The sequence below is a fragment of the Diceros bicornis genome, chromosome 34 (genome assembly GCF_020826845.1).
Source record: "Diceros bicornis minor isolate mBicDic1 chromosome 34, mDicBic1.mat.cur, whole genome shotgun sequence".
Taxonomy (NCBI): Eukaryota; Metazoa; Chordata; class Mammalia; order Perissodactyla; family Rhinocerotidae; genus Diceros; species Diceros bicornis.
The window spans coordinates 32,680,651-32,693,794 of record NC_080773.1 but is presented as its reverse complement, the minus strand read 5'-3'; the positions used below and the strand labels follow the sequence as shown (position 1 = coordinate 32,693,794).

Sequence of the window (13,144 nt, the reverse complement as noted above, 5' to 3'; positions counted from 1 at the left end):
GATCACCCAAACCTTGAGTGACTTCACACTCTAGACACTGTCTTTTCCTAATGGTCAAGGGAATCCCTGATAGACTGCAAGTTGTTGTTCAGAAAATGGCCTTCTAAAGATAAGTAATAAATGACTCCTAGATTCTTACCTTGCTTGTTGGACTATTAGACAGGAGGCTACTTGGCTACATCAGATTTCACCTGAGGTTCTACACACTAACCTTGATTGGTTTACAGGCCTCTTCTACTTGATTTCCCAAAGATTGAGGTCCTTTATGGAGGGGATACTAAAATTTGGGCTGTCTATTTTGCTAATATGTGTAGTCATCCATATAATTATAAAATGTGTACTTAAATGTTATTCCAAAGCCATTCATCAGAGTACTAATATATTGGTCATGCAAAGCATATCTTGCTCTCTCCACCTGGTATCCAAAAATACTTTAAAATAAAGATAAAACGTTTTCATTCCTCTGATCCTGGTCTGCACCCTTTTACAGAAGGAAGCAGCTAGAGTGGTCTTTGCCCCCATTCCCCAAGATTGCAGAATGATCATAAGACAGTGAGGATTGAAACCAACCACACAGAGGTTAAAAAATCTTCCCTGGGCTAGAAAAAGAGAAGAAATACTTTGAGACGAGCTTTGCTGACTGCAGCTGTGCAGGATAATTATTCAGCATAATCAACTGTTGTTTAAAACTAACCAGATCTTTCTGTCCATCCTTAGTATATGAGTGAGCTGTCTTTTGCAGGAAGTCAAAGTCCAGACATCAGCATGCAGCCTCCCAAGGCCAAGCTCAGGCTGAAGCTGACAACTAACCAGAAAAGTCCAGACATTCAAGGAAAAAGAAACTCAGTCTTCAAGGCCTAATGAAGACTGGCAGAAAGGTGCCAACCAACAAGGCCACACGGTCCCCCACCCCCACCTAAAACCCCAGCACATGCTCTCATTCTGCTGCCTAAAATCCCAGATAAAAACCCCTAACTTTTTCCCTTCTGGCAGGTGGATCTGAGTTCTAACTCCCATCTCCTCATCTGGCTGCCTTTAAATAATGGTAAACCTCTTTCCTTACCACAAGCCTGGTGTTTCAATTGTCTCTTTGTTGGCCCTACGATGCAGTAGGTAAACGAACCTATGTTTGGGTTCGGTAACACATCCCTGTTCAGCTTGTTTGAACAAAGTGGAATGAGAAATTTTAATGTCCACTTAAATTTTTCAGTTGCATGTCAAGTGATACTGGGCAAGGTCTTTTCTCTTCTGAGGCATAGTTTCTCTCCCAGGCAGGGACCCACAGTTTGACTGGACTTTGTGAGACTACTCCGGCAGGCGGTGGTCATGGCATTGAGGCAACCACATTGCCGAGATGTAACATACTTGCTATCTAACACATCAATAGCTACTTTCTTGGAAGTTCAATGCCTAGTGGAGGCTGTGGATTTCAGCCCCTACTTCAGTCCCAGCTCACTCAATTGTATAGAAAATAAAGAAAGGTTACAAAACAGAAATGTACTGTTCACCAGTATGACAACTGGACTCATGAGTCACCAGATGAAGGTCTAGAAGAACACCACCTGCTTTCCAGCAGCCCCTGTGCTTTCCATTTTGAATAAACCTTTCAATGTTGCATTACATTTAACCACTAGATGGATTACATGGGATTCTTTCCCTTCCTTTATTTATTGAGTTTGTCTTATGTATGCCTATGTAAATGACAAATGGTATCTCTTTCTGAACTTTACGTAGTGAAATGTCCCTGCATGCCTCTTTTTAAAAATATTTCATTTACTCATCACCATTTTTGAAGATTGCTCGTTGTAGATTTAATCTGTGCATTTGCAGTGTCATATGATATTCCGTGATGGAGATATGCCACCCATCTTTCTTTTTTTAATTTATGGATGTTTTCTAAATAAGACCCACTCCTATCAGTGCTCTTTAGAATGTAACCTTCTGTTTACATACACATTTCCCTCTAGGGTATATGCTTTATTTTTGTCGCTCAATGTCTCTTCTTTTTGCTAGATAATTCCAATATATTCCCCAAATTGGTTGAAATAACTTTTTACTCAAACCACTAATGTATTGGAATTCTAAGTGAGCTCTATTATATCCCCCAGTGGATTTTTTTTGATTTGCCTCTCATGTGGATTTGCTGGGGCTGGAGAGTTTAGCTCAGCCCAATCATCAACCTCATGGATTGTCAGGTGGAGATGGTTGGAATTTTCTTTAAGGAAGGAGGAGACCTGTGGAAGGGCTTTCTGCAGGGTCATTGACAGAAAAGTTTGGGGCCATAACAATAAAACACCTTACCAGGTAGTGAAAGCCCAAGGTATGCAGCAGGAAGGAGGCTGATGGGGTCGCACCAAGAAGATGTCTTGAGTCTTTTATTAAACTTGGCCCTGGTGGTGGTCTAGGGTCATGAATAAAAGGGATCAGTGGCAGAACTGTTGAATTTGTTCATTATAAGTGATCTGCAAGAGAGTGAAGAATTGAGGGCTCTTCCTCGCTCTGTCTTGGTTGGCTAGAGGAACCAATGGGGCTAACACAGGATGGGTGAACCCAAGAGGAGAAGAAGGCCTGGGGAGATGTTTATAACACTGTCAACTGACTCACAGAGGAACCACCACCTCCCTCCTGGCCTGGGTATGTAGTTTTGTTTCTCCCAAGCACTTCCTCTCTCTGACTTTCTTATTTCCATAAGCAGCAGCACCTTCTCTTCACCACTATCCATCAAAATGTCTGAGTCATTTCTGCCCCCTCACCACCTCTTGTCCTCCAGACAATAACTCTTCACCTGAGATTGTGGATTGTGTCTCCCTGCTTTTGGCAAATGTACTTGTTGGAGACATTCAGAGGTTTTAATTGTTGTTGTTGTTTTTCCATAATCAGTTGATGGGCATTTGGGATGTTGTCACTTTTTGTTGATTGTGAACAGTTCTTCTATGAACACACTTTCATAAGTGTTTGTTCAAATATCTGTTAGCAATTATTTTTCTTTTCTTTTCTTACTGTGGTAAGAGAACTTAATGTGAGATCTACCCTCTTTGCAAATTTTCGTGCATGGTACCGTATAGTTAACGATAGGCACATAGTTGTATGGCAGATCTCTATAATTTATTAGTCTTGCATAAGTGAAACAAACCTGGAAGGAGATTTTCTAGATTGTATGGTAATTCTGGGTTTAATTTTTGAAGAACTGCTCAACTGTTTTCCACATGGCTTGATCATTTTACATTCCCACCTGCAGTGTATGTGGGTTCAGATTTCTCCACATCCTCATCTACACTTTTTTTTTTTCAAATTATGGCCAATCCAATGGGTTTGAAGTAATAGTTCATTGTGGTTTTATTTTCAATTCCCTAATAACTAGTGAGTTGATCATCTTTCATATGCTTGCTGTCCACTTGTGTATCTGTTTTTAGAAATGTCTGTTCAAGCCATTGGACTATTATTATTTTAAATAGGATTGTTTTTCATTGTTGAGTTAAATGTATTCTTTTTACATTGTGGATACTAGACCCTAATAAGATACATGATTTGCAAATTTTTTTCCACTTTTGGAATTTGGCCTTTACACTCTTAATTATCATTTTTTTTGTGTGTGTGTGTGAGGAAGATCAGCCCTGAGCTAACATCCACGCCAATCCTCCTTTTTTTTTCTGAGGAAGACCGGCTCTGATCAAACATCTATTGCCAATCCTCCTCCTTTTTTTCCCTTTTTCTCCCCAAAGACCCAGTAGACAGTTGCATGTCATAGTTGCACATCCTTCTGGTTGCTGTATGTGGGACGCGGCCTCAGCATGGCCGGAGAAGCAGTGCATTGGTGCATGCCCGGGATCCGAACCTGGGCCGCCAGTAGTGGAGCACACGCAATTAACCGCTACGCCATGGAGCCATTCCCGTAATCATCGTTTTTAACGAACATATATTTTAAATTTGATGAAGTTCAATTCTTGTATTTTTTTTTCTTTTGCAGTTTGTGCTTTTAGTGTCATAACTGAAAACTATTGTCAAGTCTAAGTTTATGATAATTTACTCCATGTCATTCTCACATCGGCACCTTGAATTTGGCCATGAAGGGAGTATATACACCAGAGAAACTGGAAAATGCCTTGAATCAGTGTTTTTAACAATGGGTTTTTCAGGAGCAGTAAGAACTGTGCTATGTCAAACAGCAATGTCTTGATTCCAAGTGATGATATTTCTGAAGAAACTACACAGGTAGCCTCTGATGAAAAGTGAAGGGCTTGTGGAGTCCAGAGAGGGTGTTAGGAAATCATTTTGGGTTTACCTCTTTCAGGCTGGATCTTTGTTATTACAATTTATTGATTTATTAAAGTAGATTTCACGCTCCGAAAGAAGAAATAGAGACTCCTTAATACACATCAAGGAATGTGGAAATTAGAAATAAAGGAAAAAGGAACTGCATGAAAATGTACCAGAGCATGAAAGTGTGAGGAGGTGAGGACCCAAATCCGCCATGTGGGATACGTGCTGATTTCACAGAAAAGGGGAAAGACAGGAGCCAGTCAAGACAACTCAACAGTGGTTGGGAGGTAATGATCCACAGTTTATTGGCAGAAGAGTCCAAACATTGTCTCTGCACATGGACAATGATTCCTCCACCTTGCAATGACCTGTAGACAGTTCACACAACATATGCTCCAGATGCTCTTCCAGAACCTCCTGGGCACACAAGATTTATTTACAAGCCTCTACCACTCTGAACAGTGCATAGTTCTCTTTTGTGTCTACCTCCTGGCTGCATCCTGGGGACTTCTCAGGCTGTGCCAAGCCTGAAAGAGCAGAATCCCAAGGACCACCAGGATCACGGCAGTCACGCCAATCCGGATAAGATTCTCCACTGTGTAATCTTGAGGATGTGAGCCTAGGAATTGTGGAGAAAGAGGTCACAGAGGTGAGGGCAGAGCAAAATCACCCCAGGATCCCTAGATGTCCACCAAGGTCACCTGCCTCCCCTGTGGAGGACATGACCCTCTGAGCCAGCCCCATAACTGAGAATTTCTCCTGCTTGCTACTCTTGGAGTCTGACTTGTATTGTGATGGGCTGATGATGTCAGCTGCTTCTGAGAAACACAAAATAGTGAGGATGGTTGAGGAGTTGATATGACTCAAGCCTTTCCCCTGGGCTCTGTGGTCTTATAATTCCCTCTGTTTCTCATGAAATAAGTATTATGCAGTCTCTTAAAGAATCCTTTCTCTGTTGTAGAAGTATTCCCTCTGTTCTCATTGGATTCTATCATTCTTCATGTGTGTGTTTTTTTTTTAATTTAGACTTTGCTTTTGAACTTCTTTGGAACAGAGTTTGGATGTGCCCCAAGAGCTCAGGATCGTTGATAAACCTGGTCTCTCAATACAGAAATAATTGAATTCTTGTATGCTCTCTGTTCACTCTGGGCTATTGACCATTCATGCTAACTCTTCCAGATATGAGTGCTTACGTTTACTCAACAACTGAAGACTGGGGATCCATGGATGAGAGGTGGGTCATATACACATGAGAGAACAGAGAAAATTCAATCCATACAAACATACAGCGCCAGTTGTGTTAATTATAAGAAATAAATTATTTAATGGGAAGGTAGGTCTGATCTATACAGTGTCACCATGAAGGTCACACTTGGAGATTACGCTTAAACTGATTCCTGAATAGGAGAAGGAGCCTGAGAAGAGCCACGTGAAGACCCAGATGAGGCGCATCACAGGCTGCAGAAAGAGCAGGTCCCCAGAGAGACCTCTGACTGTTCTTCAATAAAGAATGAAATCATGTCTGTGAGATATAGCTGGGTCCAGAGGAGAAGGGGTAGCTGAGATTTGGGGTGTTGGTGCATTCGAGACAAGCCAGAAACGACAGGACAGATGAGGGAGTTTCCATAACTGTCATCATCATCATCATCATCATCATCATCATCATCATCATCATCATTATCATCATCATCTCTCTCTCTCTCTGTCTGAAATAACTCTGGGAAGTGGTATAAGATTCCAAGCAGAGAAGATAGTCATTCGATTTTATATATGAACTTTTTCGTGCTAAAATACTGGATAAGAAAGTGAGTTATAAGAATGTGTGAAATTCTCAGCTTCTTTGATATTAAAATCATGTAAAAGTTAATGGCACTTAGTAAACACTACACGAAAGACAAAAAGTAGATAATCTCTACCCTCTCCATTTCAAATATCCCAAACCAAGAAAATCCACATTGTTAGCCTTCAAGTTGTTACAGAATAGGGAAATCAGTGGTTTTATGTATTGGGTGAGCACAAAAAATAGGTAACTCCTCAAATCTATTTTAACCAGTTTTAACATAAAAAAAGGAAAAAGCAAATTATGCATCAATTCTAATTATATATCTCAATGTAAAAATTCTAAATAAGTTTCTACTGGTCAAAAAGTATGAAATAATAATAGACGTCACTCAATGGGGTTAATATCCAGATGTTTGTTACTAATAAGTCTTTTAAATGTATCTCACCGTGGCTAAAATTAAAGAGAAAGAATTCGGGAGATGTAAAATAGTCCAGAAAAAAATCCTAATTTCTATAAACAAAATAATATTTTTTTCCTAATAAAATCTGAATGTAACAGAAAAATGGACTTATGGATAGGTCAATAGTGTTATACACACAAAAAATATAGGCTTTTGATGTGTTTGCCTTAAAACAATTTGGATTAAAAATGAAGATATTATCTGAAAGTGACACTCAAGTATATCTTAACATTTTACATTGTCTGCATTTTCATATACTATATAATACAAATAAAATTGGTGCACAATCTGGAAACAAGTGAAATTTCAATTTCCTTGAGCTTAATGAAATTATTGTCAGTAAATCAGAGGAGAGCAATTGAAAAACAATTGAGTGGTGGAGAATCTTTAGTAAGTTAATGGGACATAAAATTAATATATCAAAGCCAATATCATTGTTATCTATATTTAAATATTTAGAAATTATAAAAAATCAAAGATCCTACTTATCAATTAATAAAGCAGTTGAACAAATCTTAAGCTGTGAGTTTAAACCTTTTTATGCATAAAACTTCAAAATGCATCTGAAGTCATAAATAAACCCTCCTTTTAATCATCTTTTGAAGGAAAACTTCCTGATAAGATAAAGTTACTCTCCATAATGAATGTATAAACTTAATCTAATCCCAATGAAAATAGGAATAGAATTGCCTATTTTTAAGTCATAAATGTTTATAAGTTAAATTTGCAAATTTATATATGCAAGTTTTGGTATTAAAGTTCTCCGTGAAAGAGAGGCAACACAGAGAGGTGTGCACAGAAAATGCAGAGTAGACGTGAGCTGGACACAGACATGCTGTGCAGTGATGCCCTAAGTGACCCCAGTGAGCCATGCACAGGCCCTCCTTAGTCTCAGGTGTGCACTGAGTGGCTGGAGGCCTCCAGGTGAGCAGAGGAGGGCTGTGCAGAGCAGTACCCACGGGCGGGTGCTTTTCTCTATAGGAGAGTGTCTGCTGTGGGCTCCACCTGCATCCACAGCAGATCCAACCTAGGCTTGAGCAGCCTCCTATCCTGTTCTGAGAGGGCTAAGGGACTCTCACATGTGTGTGTGAGGCGCTTCATCTAAAGATTTCTTGGAAATGAGAATTAGGAGCTGCCAAGGGAGTGTCCACCTGTCCTCTCTCCAACTCTTCCAGCCTGTCCTCCTCCATCAGTCCAGCATCTTCCTTGGATTCCAGCTCAGGCCTGGACACCAAATGCTGCAACCCCATCCCTCTCCTTCTACTCCACACATCCTCCAAAACTGCTCAGGGGCCTGGGACCAAGGTGATCTGACAAGGGGGAGTGGCTTTTAGTAGAAAACCCCACAGTTTTTGTGTGGACCAGGAGAGTTGAGGTGCTAAATCAATAGGGTTTCCAAATCTTTGTGTTCTCCACAATACTGTGGCTTCTCTTGCTAAGCTGAGACTCTAGGACTGATGGATAAAAATCACATGCACCGGCCTCCTGTCTCCCTCAGCTTTTTGATCATGACAAGGTGAGAGTTACTGGGAGCAGCAGGACAGGCCCAGAGAGGTCTGGACCAGGAGCAGGTCTATGATGAGCCACTTCCCAGATGCCCCAGAAGGTCAGAAATTAAAGGGCCTCTGGAAGTCATGGTCATGCAGCTTCCCCTTGTTCAGACGAGGAAAGGCTTTCTCAGAAGTTCACCCTCCCAGGAGAACTGAGCCCACACACACTCAGCCCCATCTACTCAGTGGGTCCCTGCCACCCTGATTCACAGACTGAGCACCTCTGTGGTATCTCCCCCTGCTCCTGGCTCCTGATCAGTAGCTATGCTGTGGTTCTGAGATGGAGACACCAGGAAGTCATTCGGTGGGGCCTCTGACTTGTAACTTCAGTCTAATCTCATTTCCTCTTAGGTTCGCTGAGTCTCATCCTATCCCTCTCCTATCCTCAGCCCTGTCTGAGACTGCAGGGATGGGGAGTCCCAGGGGTGGGAGGTTCCCACCTATTTCCACCCTCTCATGAGCTGGATTTCCTCTGTGGAACATCCCTTGTGCTCCAATTATTCCACCGTTTCTGAGACTTTCCTGTGGATGGGGCCCAGAGAAGACCTGAGCTCAGAGAGGACAGGGACAGGGGTTCCCCACCTGAGACCAGGAGCTCTGGAATCAAAGACCTGTCCAAAATCACCACCTCAGGGAGCACTGAGACTCCCCAGTGGATCACACCCCATATATCATAAACCAAAGATGGGAGAAGTGAGGGGTGGCTGCTCTTCTCCCATCTTCAGCCCAGCTGCCCCTCTCCAAGGCTGGCCCAACATCTCCTTCTGCTATGACTGCCTCACCCATCATCTGCCCAGCCTAGAGCCCCTAAAGTCCTGTGGTCCCCGCCTAGATCCCTGCCAATTATCAGTTCCCTAGGAGACAAGCTTGTCCTTGAGTATCAGATGGGGCATTAGATCCTCAGAGAGACTCTCAGAATGCCTTGGGTGGTCTGTGGTCACTCTGAGCAAAGGGGCCTCAGTGAATCTCCAGTTGTTGATATGGGCCCTGTAGGTGAAGGGCTGGGCTGACCCTGAAGTACGCACCTCACTCAAACATTCTCCTACATCTGCCCTGTGGCCCCTGCAAGACTGTCCTTCTCCCTACCTAGCACATTCTAGATCCACGTGAGGGGACAGGGGGTAGGTATCAGTAGGAAAGACACTGAGGGGCCGATCCTCTTCTGGGTGACCTTCCCTCTGGCCCCCTATCTCCATTTTCAGCCAAGACATCTCTTGAGGACAGGGCCCCAAGTAGATCATAGGGACAGAGGGAACAGTTCTAGGGCTGCTCACCTGAGACCAGGAGCTCCAGGGGGTCACTGGGGAGTGACAACACATAGGGGGAGGTGCTGTCTGAACCATAGCACCTGTAGGTCCCCTCGTGGTCTGAGATCACAAGACTGATGGTGAAGTTGGCCTGAAAGGGTGCAGCCATGTTCTGCAGGTGAAGGTGCTGGGGAGGAATAAGTGACCCCTCCTTGGACAGATGGAAGGTATCCAAGCGGATCTCAGTGCGACACTGCAGGGTCACGTTCTCTCCCCAGGACACTGAGGGCCCAGGCTGGGCTGAGAGGGAGGGTTTCTCATACATTCCTGGGAAAGAGGAAGGTTGTGATGTGTAGAGAGCTGCCCTCTCCCCACATGCCCTTGACCCTGAGCTGGGGAACCACTGTCCCCTCTACAGGTACTCTGTCTGTGACCCCATCTCAGCTCCCCTCAGTCACTCTAGATGGGTCTCATTTATCTCCTTGCCCCTCACTCTCCCATTCTCAGTCCTCTCCCTAGACCACGGCCCCATCTCAGCCTCTGCTCCAGGACCCTCTCCCTGGATCCCATCACCACCAGGGGTGACCCTGGGCCCAGGGCACTGAACTGACAATCAGGACATGGGGCAAGGCAGGGGCGCCTCACCCGCAATCAGGATGTCCAGGGGGGCACTGGGGGCTGACCACGCATAGGAGAGGTTGTGTCCACTGTAGCATCTGTACCGGCCCCCATGAGTGTGGTTCACATGGCCCAGAGGGAAGTCAGGGATGTGCTGCCCATGAAGACCCTGGGGATGTGTGAGCCCCTCGTCCTTGGTCAGAGTGAATCTGTCAAAGCCGGCCTCTGAGTGACACCGGAGGGTCAGGTTGTCTCCAGAGAGCACCAGTGAGCCCGGCTGGGCTGAGAGGGAGGGCTCCCTGTAGACGCCTGGAGAGAAGGGACAGTGGCATTGAAGGGGACGCACACCCCATATTGCCCACTGGGCCTGCAGTGAGAGTTCCCATTCATCCCTCCTCAAGCCTCCTGCTTTGTGGTTCAGGCCCCAGCAGCCCAAGTCACCACCCTCCCACCACCCTCAGGGCTTCACTGGGCACATATGTAAGTCATTTTGGTGTCCTAGGAAAGAGAAATGTTGGGGGTTCCCTCACCTGTGACCTCGAGATGCAGAGGGTTGCTGGGGTGTGACCACACATAGGAGTACAAGGTGGGAGAACCATAGCACCTGTAGGTCCCCCCATGGGAGGTATTCACGGGGCCCACAGGGAAGACAGCTTGCCGCCTCCATTGATAGATCCTCGATTCCATGTGTCTGGACAGGTCAGCTGCCCCCTCCTTCAGCAGATGGAACATGCCCCCTATGAACTGTGAGCTACAGGAGAGGGACACATTCATTCCTGACACCACCACAGGGCCTGGGTGGGCTGAGAGGGAGGGTGCGCTGTACACTCCTGAGGGAGAAGGAGGGAGCTGTGTTAAAGGGGGACCATCAGCCCACATACTCCAGGTGTGGACTGTGAGAACTGAGGTCCCCTGAGTCCCCACTCCATTCCCTTCTGCCTATGAGGAGCAGCCCACAGTGGGAGGGGACCAGCTCCTCTCCCTTACCTGACACCACCAGGGGCAGGGGGTCACTGCGCTCTGACCAGCCGTTCTTGTGTGTGTGATATGCACACTGAAATAGCCCTGCAGTGTGTGAGCTCACAGAGTCAATGGAGAAATTGGCCTTGTTGCTGGAGACCTGTGGGGCCTTTGTATCAAAGGGTTTAGATCCTCTGTCTTTATACAGATGGTAGACATCAGCCTGCACAGAGCCCTGACACCCGATGGTCACAGTGCTCCCCGCAGTGACCATGGAGCGGTCAGCCCAGATGGAGGGTTTCGGGAGGGCTCCTGGAAAGAATCAGACCTGAAGTGTCAGGGGATCCCTTCTCCTTCAGCATCCCCAAATGTCACTCAAGACTCCTCCCAGACTGGTCACCTCAGCCCAGACCCTCTGACCTCCCCCAAGCTGCCCAGAGGGTTCACTGCACTGAAGCAGGTGGTGTCGGGGAGGACTCACCCGCCTGTACCTGGTTCCATGGGCCCAGACACAGATCTGGAAGAGAGTTCCCTGTGAGAGCATGTCCCCCAACCCACACGTAGAAGTTCCAGGGCCAAATCTGGATCCCTGAGCACTGGGGTCCAATCTGGGACTGAGCACATCTCTCCTCCTCCCAGAATTTCTGCCCCCCTTGGCTTCCTGAGTCCTGGGGTCTCGGGGACTAGGACCTGTGAGGAGAGGAGATACTATCCCTCATCTTTTCCCCAAAACTCACCGAGGCAGACAAGGGCAGTGAGGGTAGGTGTCCTGGCTCTGCCTCCCATGGAACCCAGTGGAGCAGACGACTGATAAATACCACAGAGCCAGACAGGACAGACAGATGCACAGAGTGTGACAAGGACCAGACTCCATGTGACACATCGTGAGTTCCTCATCTGTTGCCTCACAGGAAGGGGAACAGCCCTCTCAGGGCCTCGCTCTGCACTCCCTAAAGTATGGAGACAAGAGGACAGCAGGCTGTGGGGACCCTCCAGACCAGATCCAAGTCTCTGCACACCCACACACTCTGCCTCCAACCTCATGCCAAACCCAAATCCAGAAAGCGACACTTGTCCCAGAATATGAGTCCTGGAGAGGGCAGAGGAGGAGCCAGCACATTTTCTGTTCCAACTCTGACTCTGCCTCTTATAGAGGCTTTGTGAGCTGGGGCAAATCACTTCCTTTTGCCGAGCTTCTGTAAATGCAAATTTTCTTCCTTTATTTCATCAGCTGGGCAGCCAGTTAACATTTATTGAGCAATTACCATGTCCAGTGTTGGTGCCAGGAGCTGGAGAGTCATTGCTGAAGCTGACAGATCTTTCCCTGGACTCATGGGGCTCAGATGAATGAAGACAAGACATTACAAATATTCAGGTGACAAACAATTCAGTTATAGTCTTGTTTTAATACAAGGTGAAAGAAACAAGAAAACAGGAGACAATGAGTTTCAATAACAGGTAGACATCCTGCAACCTGGGTCCTGGTTGTCAGGGGTCCTTCTGGTGAAGGGGTTACCTAAGACGTGAACAGGGGTCAGCCTAGAGGTGGTGGCAAGGGGGCATCCTTGCCCAGAAAGATCTGAGCTCTTCTCAGAATTGAGAGCCATCAGGAGAAGGTTGAGCCTTGTCACACAGGATCCTGAGTATCATGCAAGTATTTTGGATTTTATCTTGAAGGCAATGGGAAGATGTTAAACAACAGATAGTATGAACAGATTTCTGTTTTAAAAAGACTACCACCATGCAGAGAATGTAATGCAGGGAGGTTCTATTGATAATTAACTCTATTAATAATAAAACTCCAACATTACTCTGGCCCCGGGGTGGTGTGTTGATCAGTATTTTAAGTGTTTTCTGTGGTTTTCTTGAATAACCCTTGCACAAACCTATAACACAAAATACATTTACAGTTGAGTGGAATGAGACAGGATGGCTTTTTGGTCCCTCATGTTGGAAAGGAGTTGGCTAGGATCAGACTGGCTGAGGGAGCAGCCCGAGGAAGGCACAGAATTGTTAAGTAGCTCAGTTTCTGGGTGTGTTTGGGGTGTGTGTCCTTAACTGTGATGAGTTTGGTGGAGAAGGAGAGTTGTGTTTGCTGTGGCTGTGAGTTTAGCTCAGGTCTGCTCGTTCACAGCCCTGAATATCAGATAGTGCACCTTGGTTGTGTTTGGAAGATGGAAACTTTTTGAAGAGTTCTGAGCAGGACAGCATCAGACCAGATAGGGTTATTAGAAGAGTCCTTTGGAGACGGTGAGAGGCATGAACT

At 45.6% G+C, this 13,144-nt stretch overlaps 2 protein-coding genes across 3 annotated transcripts in view; both read right to left on the bottom strand.

Annotated features, from left to right (window-relative positions):
* Positions 1–13,144, bottom strand: part of LOC131397709 (leukocyte immunoglobulin-like receptor subfamily A member 6) — a 120,263-nt gene that overhangs the window by 36,164 nt on the left and 70,955 nt on the right. The gene's annotated exons all lie outside the window — the stretch shown is intronic.
* Positions 4,421–11,685, bottom strand: LOC131397410 (leukocyte immunoglobulin-like receptor subfamily A member 6). 2 transcript variants are annotated; one of them, XM_058530260.1, is made up of 7 exons: positions 11,616–11,685; positions 11,360–11,395; positions 10,906–11,190; positions 10,449–10,748; positions 9,946–10,227; positions 9,328–9,627; positions 4,421–4,879 (listed from the first exon to the last, which is right to left on the bottom strand). In XM_058530260.1, the coding sequence occupies exons 1-7, from the start codon at positions 11,662–11,664 to the stop codon at positions 4,743–4,745; spliced, it is 1,389 nt and encodes a 462-aa protein (XP_058386243.1). In that variant the 5' UTR covers positions 11,665–11,685; the 3' UTR covers positions 4,421–4,742. The 2 variants fall into 2 exon arrangements, with proteins under 2 accessions (XP_058386243.1, XP_058386244.1); XM_058530261.1 differs by lacking the exon at positions 11,360–11,395 and having other exon boundaries at positions 11,616–11,677.